Source organism: Caloenas nicobarica, chromosome 4 (assembly GCF_036013445.1).
Source record: "Caloenas nicobarica isolate bCalNic1 chromosome 4, bCalNic1.hap1, whole genome shotgun sequence".
Taxonomy (NCBI): Eukaryota; Metazoa; Chordata; class Aves; order Columbiformes; family Columbidae; genus Caloenas; species Caloenas nicobarica.
The window spans coordinates 71,865,670-71,892,039 of record NC_088248.1 but is presented as its reverse complement, the minus strand read 5'-3'; the positions used below and the strand labels follow the sequence as shown (position 1 = coordinate 71,892,039).

Sequence of the window (26,370 nt, the reverse complement as noted above, 5' to 3'; positions counted from 1 at the left end):
CCCCACGTTCTTTGACAGGTTATTGAAAAACAAGCCGTTGTGTGACTACTTATCTGGGAGGTATTTAATTCTGTACGCTACAAGAAAAGCTTTATGTTGTAGTATTTATCACTTGAGCTTAAACTTTACCTCCCTTCAGATATGACACACTAGAAATGCCATATTGCTTGTTTTTATCGTAGTCTTGTTTTTCTTGTTTGCAAGTACCTAACCACTCATTCCTAAAGGATTATAATTTATTAATTCTGCCACTCAATATGTTGTCTTAAGGATTTATTTATTCTGATTTAAGTATGGATTTTTTTTTTTAATTGACTGAAAAAGTTTATCTGTAGGGGAAAAGTAGATAATAGGTAGCTGAACTTTCATACTTCATCTGTAGAGCTTGCTTTGGAGCTTTATTCATGTTTGAAAGGTGGAATTAAAAAAAAAAAAGATACTTCTGTGATTATTAATGTTGCACATGAGCTCTTGTCTGTTCTGTAGAAAGGGAATGGAACGAACCAGCATAAATGGGGTGGTTCTGATGAGGTACCACTGGAATGAAGTAGATTGAGATATAACTACCCACTACTACCAGGCAAATTTCTGAATTTCCATCAGTGATGACTTCAATATTTTAAAGTAAAAAGATAAATAACTTTTATTTTTAAAGATTGTATAAAAATAAAGACTTTGTCTGTTGGAAGGGAAAAGGGGGCTTAATTCCTTATAGTTAGCTAAGCAGTTGATTTTTTTTTTTTACGGGAAATCTAAATTTAGTAGAAGACCCTAGGGAAATTCAAGGGTGTGAACAATAAGCATAATATTTTATGAAAATGACCCTCATATTTAAAATCTGGCATTATATGTTATGCATTGTAGCACCAAGTCCACATCTACCTTTTAGAAAATTAAAACACATAAATTCTGTTTAGTGTTTGATATGCACTGCACTAGCTGAAAGCCATAATGCCCCTAAAACCTTGGGTTGCTTTTCACCTTTCATAAATTCCTGGGTAGATTCTATACAAAAAATAATTTTCAGCTCCGTGGCTCATTGTTATTCAAAGTTGATTGATCGTCGTCATTTACTCAGTGAGGAAGTTAAGTGCTCCTGTCATTTCCGAAGAGTATAATTGGGACGTTTCACAGGTCAGCGGTAGTGACAGGTTTGCCTTTTGATTAGTGTTAGACTGATAACAAAAATTACAGTTTCCTATGATTAATGTTTTCTATAGTACTTGAATGCACAGTTCATGGGTTGTACCTAAACAAAGTGAATTTGCATCTGATTACGCCTCTTCTCCGTCCGGCTTTTCACATGCTTTAAAGTTTGAGACCACGCAGGTAAAGCAGCAAAGTTGCTTTTAATGCAGTTTTCAAGTTGAAGTTTAGTGAAGCCCACTGAAATTTAGGATAATAATGTACAGAGAGCTACGTGCCTCCAACGGCATGTGAACAAATTGAGAATTTTCAATTAAAGATAGTACTCTTCTGAATTCTCTCTAATCCTCTCAGATATGTCATGCATGTGTGTACTTGTATTAAACCCACTGATATTTTAGTTATAATCTGGCGATTTAAACTAAATGATCAGTCTAACTGACTTACCTTTCTCTTACTATTTAGACATTAGTTCTCAATTCCTAAACCTGTTGCTGTTTTATTTGTTTGGAGACTATTTCTGAGTAAAAAGTGTGGAAATACACTGAATGTGTTTTCTCTGCTTTATAAGGCAAAAGTTAGTCAGCTTTTACATTATGGCACAAAGTTCTAGACTAAGATCATCCATGGCAAGTTCTAGCTTGGTAAAATCTGCTTTTAATAGCTAAATGAAAAATGGAAACTGAGTATGGAAAGTACAGCATTGCCCTTCTTCAAGCTTGAGAAATAACAGGGTGGATGTTATGTCCAAACTTAAATTGCCCCCAACAGATAAAAAAGGGACAACAACCCCAGCAGAATTTTGAAATGAAAATACAAATAAACTTCTGTTCAATCTCTAACCCTCTTCTATTGTCCAAAGTGCAAAACCTGATGATATTTTTCTTTCTAAAGACCATCAGGAAGGTCTGAAAGTTGCAGATCAACACAGATTTGCTTCTTTCATGTCTGGTGACTTCGCAAGTTTGCGATCAGTGGTGAATATTTGACTGTTTCTTTGCGTTAGAACTCTATTTTGATTTCTGCTGCGGAGGTCAAGTTCATCTGTCGTGGCCATGCCAGGTAGGGCCTGGGTTTCTTCTTTCTTGTAGATGAGGAAAAGTGATTGCGGTGGGAAACAAAAAGTAAACGAAGGGGGTGGGATCCTCAGCACAGCCTCAAGTTGGGCAGCTCTGGAGGTTCCGATAATTGGGCTGAAGAGTCTGCGTTGTGGTTGTTACCGATCGCTGGCGGCAGGGTACTTTCAAACGTGATTATGGTGAGACTTTATTTTAAAACCAAGGCTAATTAGGTGTTTTCTGATAAGAATGCAGTAGTAAATATATCCTTTAGGACAGTAAATCTATTTTTCTTTTTTTCCACTGGAACTGCAGCTTTCTTAAATCACAGTCATTGTAAACAAACCATCCATTCATTATATGTTAATGTGTATCAATATGTGTATTAATATCAATTAATGTTCTTTATTAGAAACTAGTTCAGTCCAGCTTACAAGTAATAGTGACCAAAAAGAAGTGCTGATTTAGTTTTCTTTTAATTATTTATTTTCCATTTTTAACTACATTCAATAAACCAAGATTGGTTTCCAGATTTTTTGGCTTCAGAGTATATGGATGATTTAAAGGAACTCAGCTGTGACACACGATTAGACTTGTGAATTAAATTGGGAAAATTCTGCTGCAGGCAAAACCCACATTATCCTCCGGTGCTTGTAACAATGAGTAGTTGATATGAATATCAACTTAAGTCAGGTGCACTAAGAGAAGTAAAGAACACAGCTGAAAATAGTAACAATGATCCCATTCCTAATCTGTTGCTTCGACTTGCTGCAGTGAAGTTGAAAAAAGTGATAGCCTGTGTTAAGGTTGGTTTTACTGGATACCCCTTATTATTTCTTAGACTTGTAAAAGTGCGTGGCAAGTATACAGTAATGTGCTAATTATGTTGGTGTTAAGAATTAGGTGACTCTCAAGGTGGGCAAAGGAAATAAAGCATAAAAGCTCCATCATTGCCGCCTTTCTAGGGTAGTTGGCATTTTCTGTTTTAAAGTTCTGATAGTACAGGCCATGTCTGAGGTGGCACAGATTCTTTTAGTTCATGTGTAGTGTAGAAGAAAAACTCATTTTCAGGTATGGTACAAGCTTAGAAGAAAAAAAAAAACAACGTAGAGACTTGCTGGCACATATCCAGTACTAGCTAGATGGGACGGTATATAGGAAGCCACTTACATGAATGAATTATTGTATTTTTCAGCTGTTTGTAAATACTGAGTTTCAGGCTGCAATGTAGACCAAGTGCACGTTTTAAAACATCCCATTGTGTTGGTCTTGACCGTGTAGTGTGCACAGTCTAACGGTATGAACAGTTAGAATGTACCGAATTAGTTATTAAATGAATGTATCAAATTTTTTAGTGCTGTTGTGAAGGAACACAGTGAAACGCTGTAGTGTACAGGTCTGAATATTCTTACTTTGGTCAATATTACCTTGCCAGTCCATCAGCTTCCCCTCCTGTTTTGAGCTCTTAAACAATTTGTGGTACTATTTACCATGCCATAAGACTATTTGGGTGCAGCTAAATGAGTAATTTCAACCAAAGGATAAGAGATAATGCTATAATTTGCTCATTGAGCCAAAATCTTGGTGTTATTTTAAGAATTTTTGGTCTTATTTTATAGTTTTACACTTTCTCAGACTTCACCAGCTGTATGTGTTCTAATGGATAAAAGGGGCTTTAAAGAAGCCCTTAGGATAGAGCATGGCTTTAGAGATAAAATGTTAAGCAAAGGCCTAATCTTAGATAAAGATTAAATACGTAATTAGGGGAATACTTTTGGCATAGAGCGGCCTCAGCAGGGCTATCAAGATGTCTGCAAAACATTTTCAGTGTGAAGGGAAATTAAAAGAGGTCTTCACATGAAAAGAAAATAAACCAAAACCAACAAAAATATCTCTGTAGATGAAAGCCTCGGATGATGATGACGACGATGAGGATGAAGATGAATTTGTGGAGGTCCCTGAGAAGGAAGGTTATGAGCCCCACATTCCAGACCACCTGCGTAAGGAATATGGTGAGTTTGCCCAGCTGTGACAAGCTTTATCCCTGCATGTTACTGCTGCAGTAAAGTAAATAAACAGCCATTCTGAAGTAATAAAGTGATCAGCGGTGTGGGTAATCTCTGACTGCTCCGAGGAAGTCATTACATAGATACGGGAGCAGCGATTGGCTCCAGGTAAATAAATACTTTCTAGGAGCAAGAGCAGCCGAGACGAGAAGCTTATTTCATTCCATCATGTTCCACTGGAGTTTAGAGCCAGAAGCAGCACTGTGTATGCTCGTAAGTGTGCAAAACACATACTGGGAGTGAAGAGATTGCAGAATAAAGCTGTAAATGAGACTGAATATTAGAAATATCGGTAACAGTCTGGTGAAAGGGGGTAAGGTTTTGTACTATCACCTGCATTAATAGCAGCTGGAGATGCACAGCCACCTCCTTACATAGAGTGGGCAATTTATAGCTCAGAAAGACGACTTCTTGTTTGCTTGCTTGGTTGGTTTTTTTCGTTGGGTGTTACTATCACAAGATGGTAAACGGAGGTCAGCGTTCAAGTGCAGAATTACAGCCACTGAGCACATACCAGATGACAAAGTACAGTCTTGGTCTTGCCTTCTTTTAATGCATTTTAAAGGCTACTTAAACAATAAATATATACTTGTAATGTGTTTTTGTGAGATTGGGAGGGGAGTTCCTGTGGAAGGTTCATCTCAAATAATTAAATTTCAGTACGTTATTCCTTGTCCTTTGTACATCTAGCTTATTAAGTGTCTGCAGCTTTGCCTCTGTGAATCATTGTGTATTTTAAGATTCAGAAGATTTCAGTACATTGTAGAAGAGAGGGTAGCTGGCATCACATAGAAGTTAAAAACTTTGGACGCTGTAGTAAGTTTCTTGCTCCTACATTTCTCGATGAGTATTTGGATAACACTGGTGCCACGTTTTGCCCTTTCCAATCCTGCTCGTGCTTATTTTTAACTTCTCTTCAGTTTGCATCTTGAAAGTCGGGCTGCAGCTGTTACCTGTATAAGACAAATGTATCTTTTTGCTGAAACAAGTGGGTGTGCCTGTGTAAACCCAAAATGATGTAGCACAAGTGACCTTTTTACTGTTTTCTGCCATCAAATTTGGCTACGGACAGTGGAAGGTGATCAGTAGTGATAACCTGTAGTGGCTGGGGTCAGCTCAAGGATGTCTCCAGGTGTGAAGTCCTGCTGTGCCTCAATCATAGGATAGTTTGGGTTGGATGGGACCTTCAAAGCTCATCTGGTCCCACCTCTGCCATGAGCAGGGACATCTTCACCACATCAGGTTGCTCAGAGCCCCGTCCAGCGTGGCCTGGGATGTCTCCAGGAATGGGGCATCCACCACCTCTCTGGCCAACCTGGGCCAGGGTTTTACCACTGTAAAACCAGCCTCGTGTCTAACCTGAATCTCCCCTCTTTCCGTTTAAAACCTTCACCCCTTGTCGTATCGCAACAGGCCCTGCTAAAAAGTCTGTCCACATCTTTCTTATCTCAGCCCCTTTCAAGCACTGAAAGGCCGCAATAAGGTCTCCCCGGAGCTCCTCTTCTCCAGGCCAAACACCCCAGCTCTCTCAGCCTGTCCTCCCAGCAGAGCTGTTCCAGACCTCTGATCATTTCTGTGGCCTCCTCTGGCCCATCCCCAACAGGTCCATGTCTGTCCTGCACTGAGGGCTCCAGACACAGCTCTCCAGGTGGGACCTCACTGGTGCATCTACCCCACCTAGACGTAACCTCCCAGGACCCCTGGGAAGGAAGCCTGCGTTCATTATCTGTATATCTCGGTTCTCCACCTAAGGACTCGCACTAAGTCCCAACTGGCTGGTTCCAGCTTGTCTGAAGGAGGTAGATGTCTCTGTTCCTCTGTGTCTTTAAAAAAAAAATGTGGAAATTAGCAATTATGTAGAGGACTGAGATGAGACTGGTGCCTTGGTGAGCTGGTAGCTGCAACATGGTTTGACGTGACTCTTAGCATGTGGTGCTTGGAACTGTCTGTAGGCGCTTATTTAGTCCAACCAAAAGCTGGGGAAGATGAAGTGGAACCGGGAGTATTGAGACAGTGAAGTGGGAAGTGTGTTAGATGGGAGCACAGAACAGTGGTGAAGGGCTGTAGGATGCAAACTCAGGAACTTGGCAGCTTTTTATTTATTTTGTTCATTAAAAAAGTTATACTGGTATAATTTCGTCAAAATATAGGTTGGCTATCCCAGCTACCTCAGTTGAAATACTGAATAAGTTCTAATTATTGCTAACAGTGGGACTTTCAAACAAGGAATATAACAAAGTAGAGGGTTATCAGCCTTCCAGAAAGTTGTGAAAAGCTTCTTAGGTATACGTGACTAATGGAAGAGTCCAAAAACATTAGTAGTGATAATAAATGAAGGAGCAAATGAGGTTAGTTATTAACATAGCTGTGGTGGTTCTTCGGGGTTTTTCCTTCCTTTAGCTGTATTTCTTGTGCCAAAACTGGTATTTTCTTAATTTCAGGCCCTAGAACTTGTTTTTCATATGTTTAACAACAGCCTGATGAATCCTAACACACAAAAGTTCTGTTTATACTTGTCAGCTTCCACTGGAAGTGAAATGTACTCATCTCTTGCCTTTCTTTCCCTCTTTCCTCCCCTGTCATCCTCATGGACACACATTTTTTTTTTAAAATAGAGCATCTTACCACCCTTTGTATTGCATTAACACAATACTTCACTACTATTTGAATTCCTCCTCATGGAAAAGGATAAAAGAACAAGCCTACTATCTACTCAAGGATATTTAAAAAGTCTATATAAAATGAATTAAGAAATTCCCAATTTGTATTTAAACTATTGCTGATAGGAAAATACATCATAGTGAAGAAGCCAATCAATCAGAAAACAAAACCTCTCATTTTGTATACATGAAGTTATGTAGGTGCTGATGGTCACACTTGGCTGGTCTTTATCTGATGTGTTTGTTAAAAATAGTATTTTGAAAGAAATGAACCATTCTCGATGCTCCTGAAGTCATTCCGCTTTTCTTGCTGCTATTACAAGTTATTATGGAAACTCACAGTTCAGGAAAGTGTCTGAAAAGAATTCAGAATTCCTGAAAAGAATTCAGGGAATCTTTTAAGCATGTGCTTAAAAAGCACATAGCAGCATGTTGTCATCAGGACCTGGCTGTGTTAGGAGCCACGTCTCTAATTAAATATGGTTCTTTATTCCATGTGCAAATGCAGTTACCATAGCAGTGACTTTAGCTTTTATCTTAATATAATCCAGGTGGGTTTTTGCTACATTTATTTAGATCAGGAGAACTCCAAGTTAAAAAAATGGAAGTCTGTGCAAGTGGAATTTTCTAACTGGAACATTAAACCTTCTGTTAAAAAGAAAATCTCAGTGTTACATAGAAGGTGTGTGAACAGTTTAAAGTTTTTTTCCTTGTGTTGTTACTTTTCCTGAACAAACCAGGAAAAGTGAACAGCTGCTCAGATCAACTTTTTATATTAAACAGGAAAACAAGGTTGTAAAACACGACTGTGGAAATGGATTGAAATGTGACATTTAAATTATTGATTTAAAAGTCACATTATTCTCTTTCGCTTCTCTTAGGAAAATAGAAGTATCCTACCAAGAAGGTAAATTTCAAGTTGAGATGCTATCTCTGATGATGCAAAGGTGTATTTGTGGTTCTCCTGAGATCTGAAAAGTTAGTGAAAAATGCAAAGATATTTAGAGACAGGGGAAGTTTTGTGTGTCTAAGTATACAGACATGTGCAACTGTATTATCTCTGTGTATCTGTAATTGATGATGATGATGATCTCAAAATTGATGGTGATATTTAATATACAAGATGAACTGAGCATGGGTATGGTTTGGGTGGAAGGAGAATTAAACAAGTCAATTTGAATCTCCATGTATAAGATGAAATGTGAATTTGTTAAAAGAATTTAGGTGATTAGATAACTGAAGTGTGAAGATATAACCCATTAGGGGTGTCATGCCAAATTAGCATTACCAGACTTTTAACGACCTCCCATTTGTATAATCCTTATTTACACTTGCACCTGCTGTCTGCAGCAGACAGGGCCCAGCCATCCTACGGCTCCACAGAGCCCTTTGAAATACATCGTGTTGCTGAAAAACAAGCAGCGCTGTGAAAATAATTTTCACAGGCTTACTCTGGTTCTCAGCGCTCTGCGCTGACCTTGCTTCTCTCTGTTGAAGAGTAACTTGCCCTTGGCTGGTGTTGCTAACCCCTTAAAAACTGGGGCATTATTCATTTAAAAGAAAGCTTTAGGGAGAGAGAAAATCTTGTTTCTACCTGAGATTTCCCACATTCCAGCCTTTGCTGGTGGGCTGGCGGTTGCATTGGCTTAAAGCCTTAAGGTGGGTAAGGTGAGGGATGGAACTGTGACCTCGTTCTTGTGCCACAGGCAGAATTCGGTGCTGACGCCGGGGTAAGAGATTCTTTCCTGCCCTTGGTGGTCTTGGCATGGCTTGCAGCCGAGCTCCGAACCATGCGGTAATAATCCATTTTGAGACATGCTTTTCCCTGTAAAACCAGAACGATTCTGAGATGTGGTTCAAAGCACCCACCTCCAGCAGCTCTTGTCTACTAATGGGTTTTCCCAGTTCTTAATTCTTGTCTGTGTCTCAGTGCATTCATGAGCTTACTGATGCAATAGTGCTTGGAGGTGCCACTGTCGCTTCGCAAGCAGTGACATGTGGAAACCATCTGACTGGGAATATTAGCATGGAAGCAGTCTGCTGGTTGAGTTTCATCCTTATCCAAAATTATACAAGAAATGACTTTGCAGTTAAGAACAGAAACCATTATTTCAAATCTAGTTAATCGTTAATTCTCTTGTGTTTGAGCCTTAAGCCGAAACGTTTTTAGGTCACCGATAGCAACTTCAGGTGTTCACATTGCATCTTACAGCCCGCTTGGGATTTCTTTCGTATCTAGATCAAAGCTGCAGTTCTAAAATCCCAAGGGTTAGTTCTACCCATTTCAGAAATTCTTCCCTCTTCCCATCACAGAGTGATGTATCTTTGTGGGTTAGATGTCCCTGCACAGCCTTTCCTAATATGATGGTGTCTGGGTCGTGACTCTTCTGTGTGTTAAGTAGTTAGGTTGGGTTGGTTTTTTTTAAGTATGACGTCTCACAGCAACATAGGAAAGAAGCTTATACCCCAGTTGAACAAGTAAGGTGTGCAAAACCAGACTCTTTCCTTAGTAGAGAACTCTCCACCTGTTGTTTTGGGGTTTTTATTTTTATGGAATTAGGAGTGCTTCAGACCACACAAGCTATTCTAGTGCAGCTCTCACTGGGCACTTTAGAAACATGGATGAACTTGCTATTGCAACCATTCATTAAAGGTGCAGGAGATTTATAGCTTTTGCTTTCTCTCCGAACATTAAAAAGCCTGTATTAGAAATAACAATAAAATACTGCATAGACTAATGCATGTTTGAATTTCTGGATTTGAAGCAGTAAATTCATGTGTTTCAGAGCATCTATTTAGAAAATTGCACTTTTTTGTATTGACTAGGTACCTCTACTCTGTACTTAAGCAGCGGACTTCCATGCATATTGTTTTTAAAAGTGTTGTTTTCCTGACTGGCATCCATCAAGACATGCAGAGGACACAATGATTAAAAGCAAAACTGCCTCAGAAATGCGGAATACAATGGAATCATCGTTACGGATTTAAAAAATTAGTTACGAATTTATTTGGGTCTGATTCTTTTTTCCCTACAGAAAACATTTTCTAAATGTTTTTGTTTGTGTGGTCAAGTGCTGAGGTTTCATCTGTCACACCAAGAAGAACAGCGATGAATTTGTGTGTTCTCTGGGCACGTGTGTTGCTGCGTAGCTTCGCTGTGCCGACTCTTTCTTGGCCTTATTTATCTCCTTCGGTTTTGATATAGGATGTAGGAAACCAGTGGTTTTAGTTACTGCGTACAATAGTAATGTGCTCTTTTATCCTCCATCGAAATGAAGTTTCTCCCATAAAAAGATTGCTTTGCTGTTGTGTAGAACAGATTTAAAGCTAAAGATGGCAAAAAGAGCCTGTATGCAAGTGTTGATAAGGTGAAATAGAAACCACTTATTTTGACCTGTGAAGAAACCGTGGCTTCCATACTGGTCTTTTTTCCTCCATGGGAGCATGTAACAGATGTAGTTGTTACAGAATGATTATCTGTTGATTTTACAGTTCGGTTCTCCTCTGTTCTGTGGGGGTTTTATGGTGGTGTGGTTTCTTTGGTTTTGATGTGCTTTTTGTTTGGTTGGGTTTTTGCTTGTTGTTTGGGGTTTTTTTGTTTTTTATTTGTACACATGAAAATTTTCTGGAAACCATGGGGGGAAAAAGCACAAATCTGAAGTGTTGAGTTAACATCCCTCAGCACAATACTTAAACATCCCTGAACTACTCAGTGAGTCGTTTTCAGTGCTTATTAGTCTTTTAGAAAAATACTTTTTCATTTTCCGTTATTAGGATTGATTAGGGTCCCCTGGCAGTAGGCATATTTGAAAAACTTGCTAAAAGTCATTTTGTAATAGCTTTTAAATGGTAGGGGGTTGATGAAGTCGGGGCTTTCATGGGAGGGAGATGGATGACTGTGGCGGTGATGATGAAGTAGACGTGATTCGAGGGTGACGCGATAACAGGGCACAGGTATGGGGTCGGTACCGCAGCCCCTGGTGCCAACAGGTAGCTCTGTTTCACACAATGTCAAGTGGATTTATAATATTTGGGGTGAGATGCCCACCTGAAGAGCAGCCTGGCTAATCGCTTTCATCAGCCACAGGTCATAAAAGCGTGCAGCACCATGATCAACCACATGATTGTGCTCTGCCTTCGTCGTAATGAAAATAAATGTTTTTAATGGCATTGTTATTTGGGAATGAAGTTGCTGAGGTTCTGCTGACTGTCGAATCGCTAAACAGACACGTGTGCTGGCTAAATAGAAATGAAAAATGATACTTAAACTTTTTCTTTCCTTACTACAAGGATTTCTCAGTTTGTCTGGGTTCTGCTTTAAAAGCCTAACAGCTTTTTAGTCTGGTTGGGTTTGTCTGGTCTCCATTCCTCGGGAAATTCCTCAGGGCATTGTTCCCGCATGGGAAGAACGTGGAGAAGCAGCTCAGCGGAGACCACAGCAAAACCAAACCTGCAGCCTTCAGAGTGGATGAAGCACAGTTCTCAGGAACTGGATTTGAGACTTAGAATTATGCTATCCAGGCTAAATAAGGACTTGTGGGTGTTACTTGACTTCTTTAAGGGGGAAAAAAACAAATGGAATTTTGCAGAAGGAAGGAAAGGCGGAATTACACGCTTGCCTTTCACTGCCTTGTGAAATTTGGGTTCTTTTTTCCCAGATTTGGAAAATGCAGTTAACACACTTCTGTGTTTCTCTCCCTAGACAAGAGTCTAGTATTTAGAATAAGATTTCTATTAATATTACTATAAATCCTTAAAAAAAAAATCAGGCATAGTTGTTACATGATTGAAATAGCATGCATTGATTTACCGTAAATGTACAGATAGATATACAGCATTGAAGTTAGGACCTCAGTCCTGAACTGCTATAATCAAATGTGTTGTGTGGTCTCAATTTTCCTTATCATATACAACACTAGAAGTATTTAATTATAAGTTTACAAGTGAGATTGCCTCATTAGATTAGTGTTTTTTGAATATATGTGTGTATGGACAAACACGTTTGGTATAGCTATGCTTAGGATAGTAATTGAGTAAAGCTTATTATAATACAGTATTTGGAATGAAGGTAAATTTGCACATTTAGGAAAAAACGTGATTTGCACTTCCAATAAAGTGCTTCTACATCTGTGTCAAAGTACTGATTGTAGATACTTCTTCTGGTGCATCCTAATCCGTTGATCATGCAAACCCTTCCTCACTCTCCGGCAAGGTCCTTCTGTGTCAATAAGGTTCTCAGAAAATCTGGCAGGACACGGGATATATTTGATTCCTACTAAAGTTCTTCAAAATTCACAGTCACTGCGCGGGATGCTGATAATACTCCCAAGTGGTTTGCGATAGGTGTTTACATCATAGAACTGTGCAATGGTCAGGGACTGCAAAATGATGAGCAAGATGTTTAAAAGATCAAGACAAAGTGTAGAAAGCTTTTAATCTAAACTCTGCTGCTTTGATTTATTCTCATTCTTAGCTATGATCATGAACCACTCATAAATAGGGTTAGTTAATGAGAACTAACATTATAGCAAATTAACATATTCTGTAATTCCAGTAAGCCAAACAAATTATTTATGTAATGTTGATGAACTCTTCTAGTTAACTGACATAGTTGTTATTGTTCTTCTTTAATTTGAATTTCCAAAATAAAATTCTAAAATTCTAGATGAATGTAAATGAGTGTAGCTGCATTCGAGGGTGCTGGGAGCATCTTCTTTGATTGTTAAATGCCTCTGATTATACAAGACCCCTTGACAACTTTTTAAAAGTAGTGTAGTTTATACAGAAACATTAATATGCGCAGTTGTCTGTGTGATGAGTTTCTTTGAGTGCACACACATCTCGTGTGTTGTGAGAATATTTGCTAAAGCCACCTCTGGCATTTCAGTGTGGTCCCCTTGCAGCTGCAAACAGCAATTTGTTTAGTGGTGTTCAAAGGTAAGATAAAAGAACGGTGTTTATCTAAAATTAAAGAAGTTTTCTACCACAATAAATGGTAAATGCTTTAATCAGTGTTATCCCTGTATGAATACTTTTAAGGTTTTGTTAATATTTTTAGTATTTTTCCTCATTTTACAGTTCTGTGTAGATGAAGCGATACTAATAAGAGCCTGACTTTTTTTTTTTGTAGGTAGAGGTTAAATTTTATTTCAATTAAAAAAAACCCCACACCTGAATATTCCTATAATTTGTGGTGGCTTCATAAAGATCAGATATCTGTCAGGGATGACATATAATTTGAATCTCTATTCCTTATGAGTAGCAGAACCATCAGAGATAATGAAATCTTCCTACCATATGATCACCTCTGTTAATTTTGTTCACATTCGCGTGCGAAGAGCAACAGCAGAGCTGATCCTGAAACACTGGAGCTGTTTGTTTGGAAGCAACGCCCCAGACATGGACTTCGACACTCTGGTCTCCAAGTCCATGATGAATTAAGCTTTGCGAAGTTCTGTTCACTTAGCAGTGAAGCTTCTTGTGCTTCCTGAGGAAGATGCTTTCAGGTTTTTTTCATTATGAGCACACTAGAGAGTAAGTGGAGGAATATTGCACCCGAACTTCTGGATTTTCCAGACAGTCTTGGAGAGTGTCTGTACTAATATAAATCACATTCAGCTTGACTAAGATTCAACAAATGGGAAACAGTTTTGTTTTTTTTTTTCCCCAGAAAGTTGAAGTCCATAATATTTTTATATTCTATCTCCGTTTTTTCAATTAAACTTAAGTGAATCTGAAGTAGCTAGATTTCTTCTAAATCCACACAGCTGAGGAAACCTGTGCTTGCTCTTTCTCTGAATTTTCACTGAGGGGCTTTTATCTTCCCCTAATCCCACCATTTCTGTCAGGACATAATCTCTTTCTCAAATTTACATTTTAATTACAAGGCCAGCTGAACTAGCTAAAATCAATAATGTCAGCATTCAGCAGCCCAACTTCAGCTGAAACCCCAGCCTCTCTCTTTCCTTCTATCGATTTATCTTGTGAACACCGTCTACTTTATTGCTTCAGGCAAATAGGTGCCATTTGGTCAATTTAAACAAAAAAAGGGGATTTGAACATTTTTATGATTCTTTCTAAAAGCTGCTGTTGGAACAATTTGGACCCAGGTACTGTGCTTGTGTTAAATACACAGAACAGCAGAATTGTTAAGAGGAATTTTACTTTTAAAACTGCACTTAATCCCATCTATGTCTTCAAAACAAAACCCACCCTGACAGTGGATACCATTCAGCTGGGGCTGTCTGCATGGTGACTCTTGTCTTTATCTTGTTAGCAAAAACTAATTTTTACAAACAAATGTTTAAAAAAAAAAAAAATCCACAGTAGAGGTGGTGTTACTGATGTCGTAGTGTATTTACCTTTAGCCATTTTTCTGTTAATGGTTTAAAATAAGAAATCAATGGGAAAATATTTTCTTCTTGTAACTCTTAAGAATTCCTATATTGATCTTTTGGATGTGATTTTTATCTATCTAAATGTCACATTGTCCATTTATCTCTCCTGCCTTTTCTGTGCACTGCTGACTGCTTGTCTCTGCCATTCGCATCCTCTCCCCTTCAAACCAAACCAGTGTACTGAATGAGCAATCCTGCTTTCTGTAAACATCGTAGGGAAAAACTGGAATAAAACTAAGGTTTCCTGATAACTTTTAATACACACGTACTTAATGAAGAGGAAAAACAGTGTGAGATGCACACCTGCTGCCTTCTGACTTTAAGACAGTTCGCGAATAATATACATACAAGTGCTCTCAAAACTGTTGCTTTAAAGAGTGTTTTTTCAGAAAGATATTATTGTCCTTTAAAAGAAAGGGGTGGGGGGAGAGAAAAAAGACAATTTAAAATGCTAAATACAGTTTAGGCAATTCTACATTATAGATACAGTCCATGACATATTTTTTTCAGCTACCCTTGTTCATGCCAAAGGGCCTATTTGTTTGTAGCCTTTTATTCTTCCAAATCGTGATGATTGTAACATGTGGTTATAACAGAATCTTTTGGATTAATTCTGTTTCACTTTGATACAAAGCACCTGAGAAGGGCTTTTTCGCTTTCTAGCCTGTGACAGGAGCTGAGATGGAACGTATCCTGCTCCATTTCCAGATACATAAATTCAAGATTGGTCCCTTCAGTGAAATGTTAAGTGCTGTTTAAAAAACACTTCTGTGGAGGTGCCATTATCCCTCTTGAATGGCAAGTTCACAACTTAAAACATCATGAAATAGCTGCTTTTGCTATTTAGCCTGGATCTTTCTCTGCCTAGTTCCATCCTATTACATTTAATTATCCTTTCCTTTATTGTTGGTCCTTCTACTAATTTTGAGACCCTTTTCCAATGAACAGGTTAGTCCTTTAAAAGATTTTTTTTTAACAATGTTCTTGAAAGTCATGTTGTCTTTGGGAAGGGAATTTAGGTAACAAGGTGAGTGTGGTGTGTTCATCGCTTTCATTAGAGTATGTGATGTGGGCATGACAGAGTAAGGGAGTAGTAGTGTCAGTAGTAGTGTCAGGGATGCTGAGCAGCAGCATCACCAGCCAATGGCAAGGGCTGGTGTCCATCTGCATCTGGCAGGCAGGTTAGAATAGAATAATAGAATAGTTTGGATTGGAAGGGACCTTCAAAGCTCATCCAGTGCCCCCCCTGCCATGAGCAGGGACATCTGCACCAGCTCAGGTTGCTCAGAGCCCCGTCCAGCCTGGCCTGGGATGTCTCCAGGGATGGGGCATCCACCACCTCTCTGGCCAACCTGGGCCAGGGTTTCATCCCCCTCAGTGTCAAAAATTTCTTCCTCATGTCAAACCTGAATTGCTTCTCCTTTAGTTTAAAACCATCACCCCTTGTCCTGTCATAACAGGCCCTGCTAAAAAATTCTCACCTCCCATCTGAGGACATAAAAATTAAAAGGGACTGATCCTTCTTCACACCACAGTCCACACTCGCTTCAGTTCCCAGGAAGCCTCGGGCAGCTCGAGCAGCGCTGCCTTTCGTGATGTGAGATTTGGTGTTGGGATGTTTTCCGGAGGGCAGAACAAGGAGCTGGGGTTTGACACTGGCTTCAGAATGTGGTGAATATCTTTTTCCCCTACTCAGCAATGCTTCCTGCCTCAAACATTTGGACGTTTGGGCACTTGTTAAAGTCTTTCTGGGACAGGCACTGCTGAAATACTCACTCTCAGATGTGTGTTCACTCCTATGGGGGTATCGCCACGTTACTCAAGTGGCCTTTTCTTAGGAAAGGTGGAATGCATCAACCTGCCAGAGCCGGGTCTGGTCTCTTGGTGGATATGGGGCAATACTGTCATACACAAGTCACATCACAGATGTATGTGCCCTCCCCTCAACTCTCTTGTGAAAATGGTCCAGGTTTCTCTTTGTTTGTAAGTAAGCAGAAGGAATGTATTGAGTTGCCGTGGGAGAGGGAGGAGAAGACAGAGGAGAAGTCTCTACGAATACTTGTTAACTCCTGATGGCTGGTGCTCTCTTCTTTCCTTCTCCAGATCCTGTTTCCGTCCATCTGTTGGTTTGAAAGGGGCAGGGAAGCTGTGCCCCACAGTTGCTGTTACTAGCCCGTACCCTGAATCACCTTGCCCTTAAAATATTTTCCTTAATTGTTACCGGTAGAATCCATACTAGAGAGAGACACGGAGTCTCAGATGGTCTTAGAAGAGTCCTCACCCTTGAGAGTGTTCTGGAGCTCTCACTTCTCGCTGGAGTCAGCTGTATTCAGATCTAGGAATGAGTGAGGTGACCATTTGCAATATGCAGCAAAATTTAAAGGCTGCACAAGCCAGATCCAACTGAATGTCTGCTTTTGTTTCCCATCTCATGAGAGCTTTGTGGATTTTGGGATTGTTGGCTCCCTCTGGGGAGAGGATGTCCAAGAACTAGGTTAAGCAGGGGGTTGACATGTTGTTCTTCTCATTACCCTGAGTTTGGAGCCTTGGAGAATGAGGAGGAGATGTCATTCCCTGTGTGAGGACTCAGCTCCTGATCTAGGTACTTGGAACGTTTAGACCCATGTGTCCCTAAGAGATGGATCTAGAAGGTTTCCAGCTCAGCAACTTGACTCGTGCCCGGAGTCATGCAATCCCGTCTGTGTGCTTGCACCCTGTAGGTTACAGGGAATGTGCAGTACAAGTGAATCAAGGTCAGGATGAGTTACTGGAAGACCTTATAAGGTGGAAAGAAGGGGTCAGGGCAAGTTGCTCTGATTTTGTTTGTGAAAAATATGGTTTTCTCTGAAATAAAAATATTTTGTGCACCAAAGCTACCTGCCGCTATGGGCCTTGCAATTTCCCACTCAAAGGGCAGTTCGTACCACATCAACTTTTCCTTTTCTAGTTGCTGTCTCGTGATACATTTAATGATTAGCAAAGCGAGGATACTTCTGGATACAGCTTCAGGGCTGGCTATATGTGGCAAGAGACTACAAGTCCCAAATAATGGCTAAAACTTGGGTAAACTCAGGTTGCTTTTCATAAGAAGGCTGAGATAATTTGCTTAAAACTTCAGTCTTGTGAAACCATTACTTTTTTGTGTTAATTCATTTTTTTTTGGGGGGTAGCGCCTTGCATTTCGGTCACTTCCTTTATAAAAAGGCTTTCTGATGGGGAAAACATAGTCCATTACGTTAGCGTGAGGGATCACGTCTTCCCATTTTTAGCTGTCGTCGCCTGAAAAGTTCTTGTTACTACTGCCAGTTAATAGAGTTGCTTCTCTGTCTCAGCGGGTAGAAGCATGTGCTGTCTAACCGCTCAGCCTATCTAATTGCATCGTTACAGTCCGGGCTGACTGTCTAATCTCGCTGTATAAAGTAATTAAGTTGCCCCACCGCTGAGCTGCTGGAGCTGAACGTCAGTGTCTGGTACTGCCTTGCGATCGGCTTGGTCCTCAGGTGGAGCTCAGGCACTTACTGTCTCCGGAGTGCGTTCAGTGGGAATACACACTGCTGCTGCCGGTGCTTGGGTATGTTATCTGGGCAAATTGTGTGGTTTAGTATCTGTGAAAGAAGGGCGTTCTCCAGATAATTCTGTTTGCAGCTGTATTTAGGAACTGAAACTCAACTATTCTCAGTGATGCTGCCCCTTGACAAATCAGGAAGGGGGGGAAAAAAAAAATATTTCGTTCTATATTCTCAGCTCTGTAGGGTCAATATGGTAGCTGAGATCATCAAAGAGCAGGGATGTGCCTACACACACTTAGTTTTTTCACTGGGTGTGCTTCCTTGCCAGCTGGGATGGGTGGCGATGGTTCCCCTTCCTGTCAATTGTGTGTTGCAGTGAATCCTGCACCCAAAAGTGGCTTCTCTTTGCCAAGCTGTGAGAGTTTTAGCAGCACTTTTTGCTCAGGAACAACAAAGACTTAATTTCAGCACACAGGAGGATATGTGTGTATGCCTTTCCTTTTGCTTTCCCACTGCTCTTAGATGTCTTTTGGGCTTCTAGGTGTTAAACAGTAGTGCCAGTAGTTCCTTTCTTCTATTCTACTTTGATATAACCTTGAGTACAGAAATCACTTACCAGCAAGCTGACGTGACTCTAGAAACTTATATACAAACAACAGTATTGCAGTTTAGTTAAACATTTATTGTTAAAATCCTTTTTTCTAAGGAGAAGTAACATCATTCTTTGTTGTGGCACCATGTCATACAAATTTAAAAGTTTGTTTGCTGTAGTTAGTTACTCAGTATATTTCTTTTGCAAAATAAGAAAAATGTCACGGGCAGAAATATCTCCATCTGGGATTGATGGTTAATGCAAACTGAAAGCAGTAAGAAGTGTAATCAGCATCTTGAGCTGTTTGGCTCCGCTGTGAAGTGTTGAGGGTGGGAGAAGCAAATACCTCCTGAACGTGGAGTTTTCTTGCAGGGCTGGACCCCCGGTCACCTCCAGAACCACCGGCGAGGAAAACATCGACAGGAGCAGCTTCGCTGAGCTCCCGCGCCCACCTGAAAGGGAATGAGGATGAACTCGATCCAACCTGTGCAGCTGCCACACTGAAACTTATTAGAGACAAACTACCAAAGTTACCACCTCCACACGCCAGGTTATCTTTATTTTAATCCTTGTAGAAACCTCTTGCCCTTATTCTATTTATTAGTCAGGAAAGCATGCAGAAAAGCGCTCATGAACCAGGGAAGCTGCTAAGGCTGTCTTGGTTTCATTTTGAAGTTACAATGATTAGGCTGAGATGTACATTCACTGCTTAATTTGGGGGATTTTGTTCAGTGACTGCACCAGGATTTTAAGGAACCTTTTACTACTTGCTTGATTTAGGCTTTATTTGGTGTAAACGGTCTCTCTGAAAATATAAAGTGTTCCCTTTTCTCCTAACAAAAAACCCCATCTCCATTTATTGGGGTAATTTTTGGTTTGCAACTAAACAAAACATATATTAGTGCTAAATAAGAAAGTTGTTTCAACCATGTCTTGGTTCCTAGTGCTGTCAGTGCTGCCTGGAGAAGTTTTATACCAATTCCAAAGGTGTATTTGTTGTCGATCCTTTTCGAAACTTGGTGAAACTCCAGCCTTGTCTATGAGGATAAGACCAGAGTCATCTACCTAAGTGGCATGTTCCTGAAGAGACATTTCTGCATTGGTCAGGAAAGCCCCCAAAACCTAGCAAACTGGAATGTAATCTGAGAAAGGAGTTTCCTTCATTGGAACTCCAGAGGTTGAAGTATTCAGGTGTACATTTTGACTTTTAATCTTTAAAAGTTTAATATTTCAGTAAGGTGACGAAGACCATTTGAAGCTCCGTCAGCGCCTACCCAAGGTCTCCGTGGTACTACTCTGTTTTTTGAGGACCGGTGGATTCTGTAGTGGTGATGCACAATGAGTTTTCTAAGTCTGCACGATGGAATTTTATCAACAAAAAAAAGACTTTGCAGTCTGTGTGACTGCCATGCAAACATGGGCATGAGTTTACAGAAGCAAGAACTTTCTAAAAATGGTTTGCGATACCACATCTGTAGCTCCTGTTAGAGCACAGCATGTGTGGTCCACTGCTGCCCCCAGTAGATCTCTGGGCTTCTACACCCATGGTATAATATGATTTAGCTTGCTCTAGCAGAACGTGCAGTTAAGTTTCATGGTGCAGTGTGCTGTATGTAGAGTGTGTGGTGGTACAGTATCCTTTTTTTAAAAAAAAATAATCAGAAAAGACAATCTGGTCAAGGTAATCATAGTCCAAGATTTAAGATAATATTAGCGTCGGTGTGAAAATCTAAATGAAAACGGAGAAAAAGTTCTTGTGATCATTGCTGTTCTGTATTGAGTTTTCATTAATTTTCTCCAGTGACTCTGCAGCTACTGAGGCAGCAGCCTTGGAAGAGCCTGACAGTAAGAGGCGAAAACTAGAAGAAGAAAGAGCTAAAGCTCCCCTCATGCCTTTTGGATTAGATCTTCACTACTGGGGACAGGATCAGCCAAGTGCTGGGAAGATTCTCAAGTAATGCTCTTTTTCTTTTAAGATAAATTAAACAAATATATAGATTTACTTGTACTCAAAGGTCATGCAGCGGGGTGACTGCTGTTTCTTTTGATAATTACTTTTCTTCTTTCCCTTGTGTTGTAGGACCCATAAACAAAGTCAGAAATTCTACCTTTAAATGTTCTTTGTTTTGAGAAGATGTGATACTAATTAAATATCCTTTGATGCTTCTAGGCACTTTTTTTTCTGCTCTTTTCATGTTTCTGTGTTATTTGCAGCATGGCATCACTGACTCCAACTTAAATTGGTACCTCATTATGCAAAGTGCTGGTGCAAGTGCATGATAGATGGTCTCTGCTGGGGACTTTACTGTCTAAATAAATAGCAGGCAAGGTAGGAGAAAGGCTGGCGAAGGTGTCGGGGGTATTTTTCCTGACTTGACGGAGTGGTGACTGAGGAAATTGATCTGCTTGTTCAGTCACACAAGAAATAGGTGGCAGTTACAGGATTTGAATTTGGATCTCTCACTTTCCATTCTTGTCTGGGAAGGTTCTGTGTTTCTGGGACATGAAGCATTGCTGGGGAAAGCTTTAGCGATGCCGCAGAGAAGAGACGGCAGGTACGCATCCAAACTTGTTTCTAGTAGTCCGTTTTTAAAACGCCTTTTTAGTACTACTATTTTTATATGAAAGTTGGGAGGCAAAGTCCTCTCTCTATGTATAAATTTCATTTAATTCCACTAGAACTCTTTAGTATCATTGTATACCATACCTGGTTTGGAAAAGGCAAAAACCACTGTCTGGCTGAGTTGCAAATCAAACTCTACTATTCTTAGAAGTATTACTTTAACTTAGTTTGTTTTCTTATCAAAAACAAACAGAAGAAAACAAGCCATGATTGCAGTGTGAAGACAGTGTTTGCAGAAAACAGCAAGAGGAAAGCGTTTCCCCTGTACCTGATTGTATAAAATTTTGAATGTTTTAAATTACTGAAAGCCTGTGAAATTTGATACATAATAGTGCTTCAACACAGTCACTCCAGGCTTTTGGGCTCTGTCTGATGTGATGTAAGCTCTTCACAGCCTATAAAATGGTTAAGATTTTCAGCAGAGCTTTAAGAAGCATTTGTCTGTGATAATGCCAAAAAGGTAGTAAGGCTTTATTTTACATTGCAAATGAGTTATTCGAGTCATAAGTGAAATCAGAAGCATATTTCACTGCCTGTCTGCCTTGTGCTGTACTGTTTTATTTTTATGCTTTCTAATAAAATAGAGGGCACACTTCTGAACCTTATAGTCTATAACTACAGATATGCCAGTCTAACTAAAGATAATTTAAGTAGCCCCGCACACACAGCAGCATTGACCCCTGGTATGGGGTTCAATAAAATATATTTATTGAAAAATTAAGGTAGTCCTTTAACCTTTCTATATGCACACATACTGTCTCTATAAGATGCCTGGGAGGCAGGGAGGAAAAGAAAACAAAACAAAACAAAAACAACCAAACAAAAAACCAACCAGATAATGCATATGGAATGTGTATGGAATTTGAATTTTTAAAATCTGAAGTGGAAAAGTCTTTCCCCCTCACCTGTTTAACACTGCACTTAATTACAGCATTTATGATAAATTAAGATTTTGCTGGTGAGAATGTAGCTACCAGGAAGATGATTTTCTGATGAAGTTTTGTTTAGCTGGTAAACAGTGAAGCGTCACCTTCTCCAGAAGGTGACAGTAACTGTGGGCTTTACAAAAGATTTGGGCCGAACTGTTTTCCTCACTTCTGCCTTCACTCAGCTCATTAAGCTAGTTTAAGAGCTCTTAAAATGAGTTTATAAAGCCGTGGAAGTACTTTTTTTTTTTGAGGGTGATGTGGTATACTGCACAGTGTTGTACTGTGCAGAGCAGGGGTGTCAAACTCATTTTCACCAGGGGCCACATCAGCCTCACGGTTGCCTTCAAAGGGCCAAATGGAATTTTAGGACCGTATAAACATAACTACTCCTACATTTATACAGTCCTAAAATTCCATTTGACCCTTTGAAGGTGGTGTAGAGACTGCTGTGCCAGCTTAACCAACAGTTTTGGGTAGCGTGGGCCTTCCAAACTCTACCCTCTTCCTTGAGCTACATTGCCTTACTCTTAGCATCAGGGTAAATTAGCTGCTGCAGGACTTCTAATGATGTGATTAGGATATTTGATTGAGCTCATTTAGCTCCAGCATCTCTCTGTGTATCGTACTGGTTTTAGAATTTATATTTACTGAAGCTTTTGATAAGCTTCCCACCATCTTAGGAACGAAGCTGATATAAATTTGTTGAAAGAATGCGACATTTCTCCAGGAGCTGCATTTTTCTTTCACATTTCAGTTAACCATTACTTGTCTTTCATTCCTCCTAACATATAGTGATTTAATTTCCATTAAAGCCTCTGTTACTTGTCTAGCTCAGTAACCCTCATATTTCTATGAGCGTGAGTGGGGTGTTGATCCTCTAGTTGATTATCTATTCCACTTTTGATCTGTCTTACAAAAAGGTTTTACTTGTCATATACGTTATTTTTTCAAATGCCTCATATTCTGCCTTTTTAAAGCATTGCTTAAATTACAGCAGCAGGAAATCAGAAAACTTTGGGATTTAGCCCTGCTTTGTCCTTTTCTCACCTGCTCTAAGTCATGCTGGGAGAAAATAATTTATATGCTTGTAGTCAAAAATAATATTTATGAATATCTATGTAGGAATCAGACTATTTTAAGTCCAGTTTCCCAATACTCATTAACAATATATAGAGTAAAACATTATTTTAATTTCCTTGAGATATGCTGGATGCAGATTTTTTGGGGGGGAAGTCAAAATATTAACCAGATCTTTTTCCTAATTGGAAAGGTCGGGAGGCACAACTGTTAAATGCTTCTTCGTTCTCATGTAACTGTAATTTGATAATTTGGAGGGGGAAGGGAGTTCAGACCACCAAAGGACATTAGAATTTTACTAAAAGATTCTGTGAGGCTAGAAATCCTGCACGGTATCATTTTAGGAATGCTTTCCCCTCCTTGTGTTTGTAATGTTATTGACGCCCAGCAGTCAGTCTTACTTTCACGATTGTATTAAAAGTGACCAAACAAGGAATTAATTTCATTCTTTTATCTACCGTCCGTTGTACAATGTTGCCACAGAACTTCTGAAGCTAAAATGCTGTACCATTCTGATGTTTCACTAGAGTAGTATTGCTATATTATAAAGATTCTTAGAGCATTTTTGTTTAGGCTGTATTTTGCAGAAGTGCGTGGCTGAAAACTTTTTTTAACCAAAAAATGTGGAAAAATATTTGTGTTACTAGATTTAATGTTGAACTAGCCTCCACTATAACTCTCCTTGCCTTTGTCCCCTAGCTTACCAAAATTAAGCTACACTTTACTGCAGGTTAGAATTTTTCTGGCACTAGCTTTATATATTTGTTGAAGAAATTATTGGACAGGATGTATCTCTTTAACAAGCATTCTCCTTGTCAAACATTTTTCTGTTGATTTGGCAAATCGTAGAATGGCTTTGGAATTGCTTAAACCCTTTTTTAACCTAGTTTATATAATTTTAAATGGTCAAATATTGCAGTAAACCTGCAGTGATGTATGTTGTAGGCTCCTATGGTCTGATGAATTTCCTCCAGTTTTAAGATATTTTTTTCTTTTACTTGTCATCTGCTGAAAATTTACTTAGATAAAATTCATCCAAACTCTTCATCCCCACTAAAGGAATTATTGAAGTGTTGGTTTATGTGCTTTGCTGAACTGAGGTTGCTGTGATCAGTGAAGCCCGTGGTCACTCTGCAGAAGGCGAAGTCTCAGAAATGACACCCAGGGGTATTAATGAGTGAGAGAGAATCCTCCCAGATCAGTCTGGGAGTGACTGGGTAGAAAGCTGTATGGAAAGGAGAGACTGGGAAGTGTCCTTTAGGCATTTTAAGTCTTTATCAAGACATCTGTCATCTGGGTATCTCCATTTCACTTGTATTAATAATATTAATAGTAAGCAGCAGACATGCAGGCTGAACATTTTTTTTTGCTTAGTTTAGCTGTTATCTTTTTCTCTTCAACTTCATATTTCCTTAATTGGGAGTGAGATTGTTGTTTCACTTCAGATGTCTTAAAGTGAGATATCTAAGCTTAAGCTGGTCTCCCTAATTTCTTTTCATGATTAGAAGAAGAAAACATTTACCATCAGAGTGACAGTCATTGCATCCTAAGATTAGCATCTAAAATGAGTCAGGTAATTATTCTCTGGCATTGCCTGTTTCTCATTATAGGCTATTGACAGCCTAGGGTGGCTAAAACGAAATTATATGAACACTGTTGAGAAAGTTTGAAAATACTACGTCACTCAAGGGTCCTTGCTCCTCTCTCCTACTCCCCATATCTGCTGCCATGGTACTAACCTTCTTTACACCAGGTTAACGACGAGTATATTTGCCCATATGTGTCTGTAAATACAGGTAACATCTCTAATTTTAAAATAGATTTTCAATGGATTATAGCTTGATTTCCTAGAGGAAAACTCCAGAAGTTTCTTAGACTTCTGGACACTGTATTGGAGAACCTGGAAGAAGGAATCTCTGTAAGGCTCCACTGATTGTTCACTCTCTTTCTTGCTCTCAGTATATTGTGACATATTCTGATTTCAACGCCCGCTGCAGGAGTACAGCTACCAGGGATAAAATCAGACAAGTTAAGATCAAAATGTTTCCTTCCTGATCTGTCTTCTGTGTTTAATCGTAGAAGTATTTTGTGATGAAGAATATTAACTACAGAATTACAAATTTGTTCACTAGAAATGGATGTGGAATAACTGGCTCTGAATGTCAGATCACAAACTAGAACTAAGACTGGGAATAGGTTAGCAGGTTAAACGATAAATCAATTTTAGACAGGCTTTGGTGATATTTTAAAAACATCTTAGTAATATAGGAGTCATAAGAAAGAGTGGTAGATTTCTGGTTTTTTTCTCGTTCGCTAATAAAGCTTCCCCTCCTTTTACATGTAAGTTTACCATGAGATGACGCGGGAATTTTTATGTGCTTTTTTACAACTTTGTGAATAATTTTTGTTCATTGTTTTCCCAGATTTACTTCTGAGCATCGATTTTGGGCACCCAGTGAGGTAGAGGAAGAGGTGGAAAATAAAGAAATAACAGAAATGTTAAAAACCAGATATATAACATTTGCTGGCAAGTTTGAACCGGTGAAACACAAATGTCGAGCGCCAATGCCTAATGGAAGTCTGTGTGAAAGGCAAGATCGGATTAAGGTGGGCACCAAGTAACATAGAACTTCCAGGATATGTGCTGTGTAGAGAAAATCTCGTTAAAACGTGTCCATAAAAGTTTATTTCGCGTTGTAAATGTACTCAAGGGAGTGGAAGAAAATCGTGTCTGGAGAAGTTTGCTGTTAATCTGTGCTTCATGTGGGAAGCATCCTTCTGGTAAGGAAGCTGTAAATGTTTAAAAAACTCTCAAGTATTTTTGGCATTCATCATAGATATTTATTTATTACTGTGATACATGAGTATGTGACAGTAAAGCAGAGACAGTTTAGTTGGTTGCCAGAAAGTTTTCCTCATTTAGGGGCATATGTGATATTAACTGGTTTTAGAAACATGGGTGTTTAGGGGGCAAAGAGATTTTATTTACAAATGAATTTTTATGAAAGCTAAATTCCGCACAGCCTCAAATTATGAACCTTATTGAGCAGAAATACTTTGCTTGAATATTATTTTCTAATATCCCTGTTTTTCCTGTACTACTTGAGCTTGAAGGGTCTGAATGCACTGAAATAGTTCAAATGGGATTGTTACAAGATAGGGATATAATGTAAATAACAAAACATGATGCAACATTGCAGACTGGACAGGCTGTGCTGCCTGGCCTCTTGAAATTGGATATTCGTATCACAATGATATTATTTCTTTGAGATTTGGAATATATTAAACACATGATGTTTATGGCATCCAGATG

At 39.3% G+C, this 26,370-nt stretch overlaps 1 protein-coding gene across 2 annotated transcripts in view; it reads left to right on the top strand.

Annotated features, from left to right (window-relative positions):
* UVSSA (UV stimulated scaffold protein A) overlaps positions 1 to 26,370 on the top strand; it is a 60,329-nt gene that overhangs the window by 21,623 nt on the left and 12,336 nt on the right. For both annotated transcript variants that reach the window (XM_065633765.1, XM_065633766.1), the window contains exons 7-10: positions 4,105 to 4,216; positions 18,801 to 18,978; positions 20,230 to 20,382; positions 25,481 to 25,664. In XM_065633765.1, the coding sequence (XP_065489837.1) occupies positions 4,105 to 4,216; positions 18,801 to 18,978; positions 20,230 to 20,382; positions 25,481 to 25,664 (627 nt within the window). The remainder of the gene's footprint in view (positions 1 to 4,104; positions 4,217 to 18,800; positions 18,979 to 20,229; positions 20,383 to 25,480; positions 25,665 to 26,370) is intronic.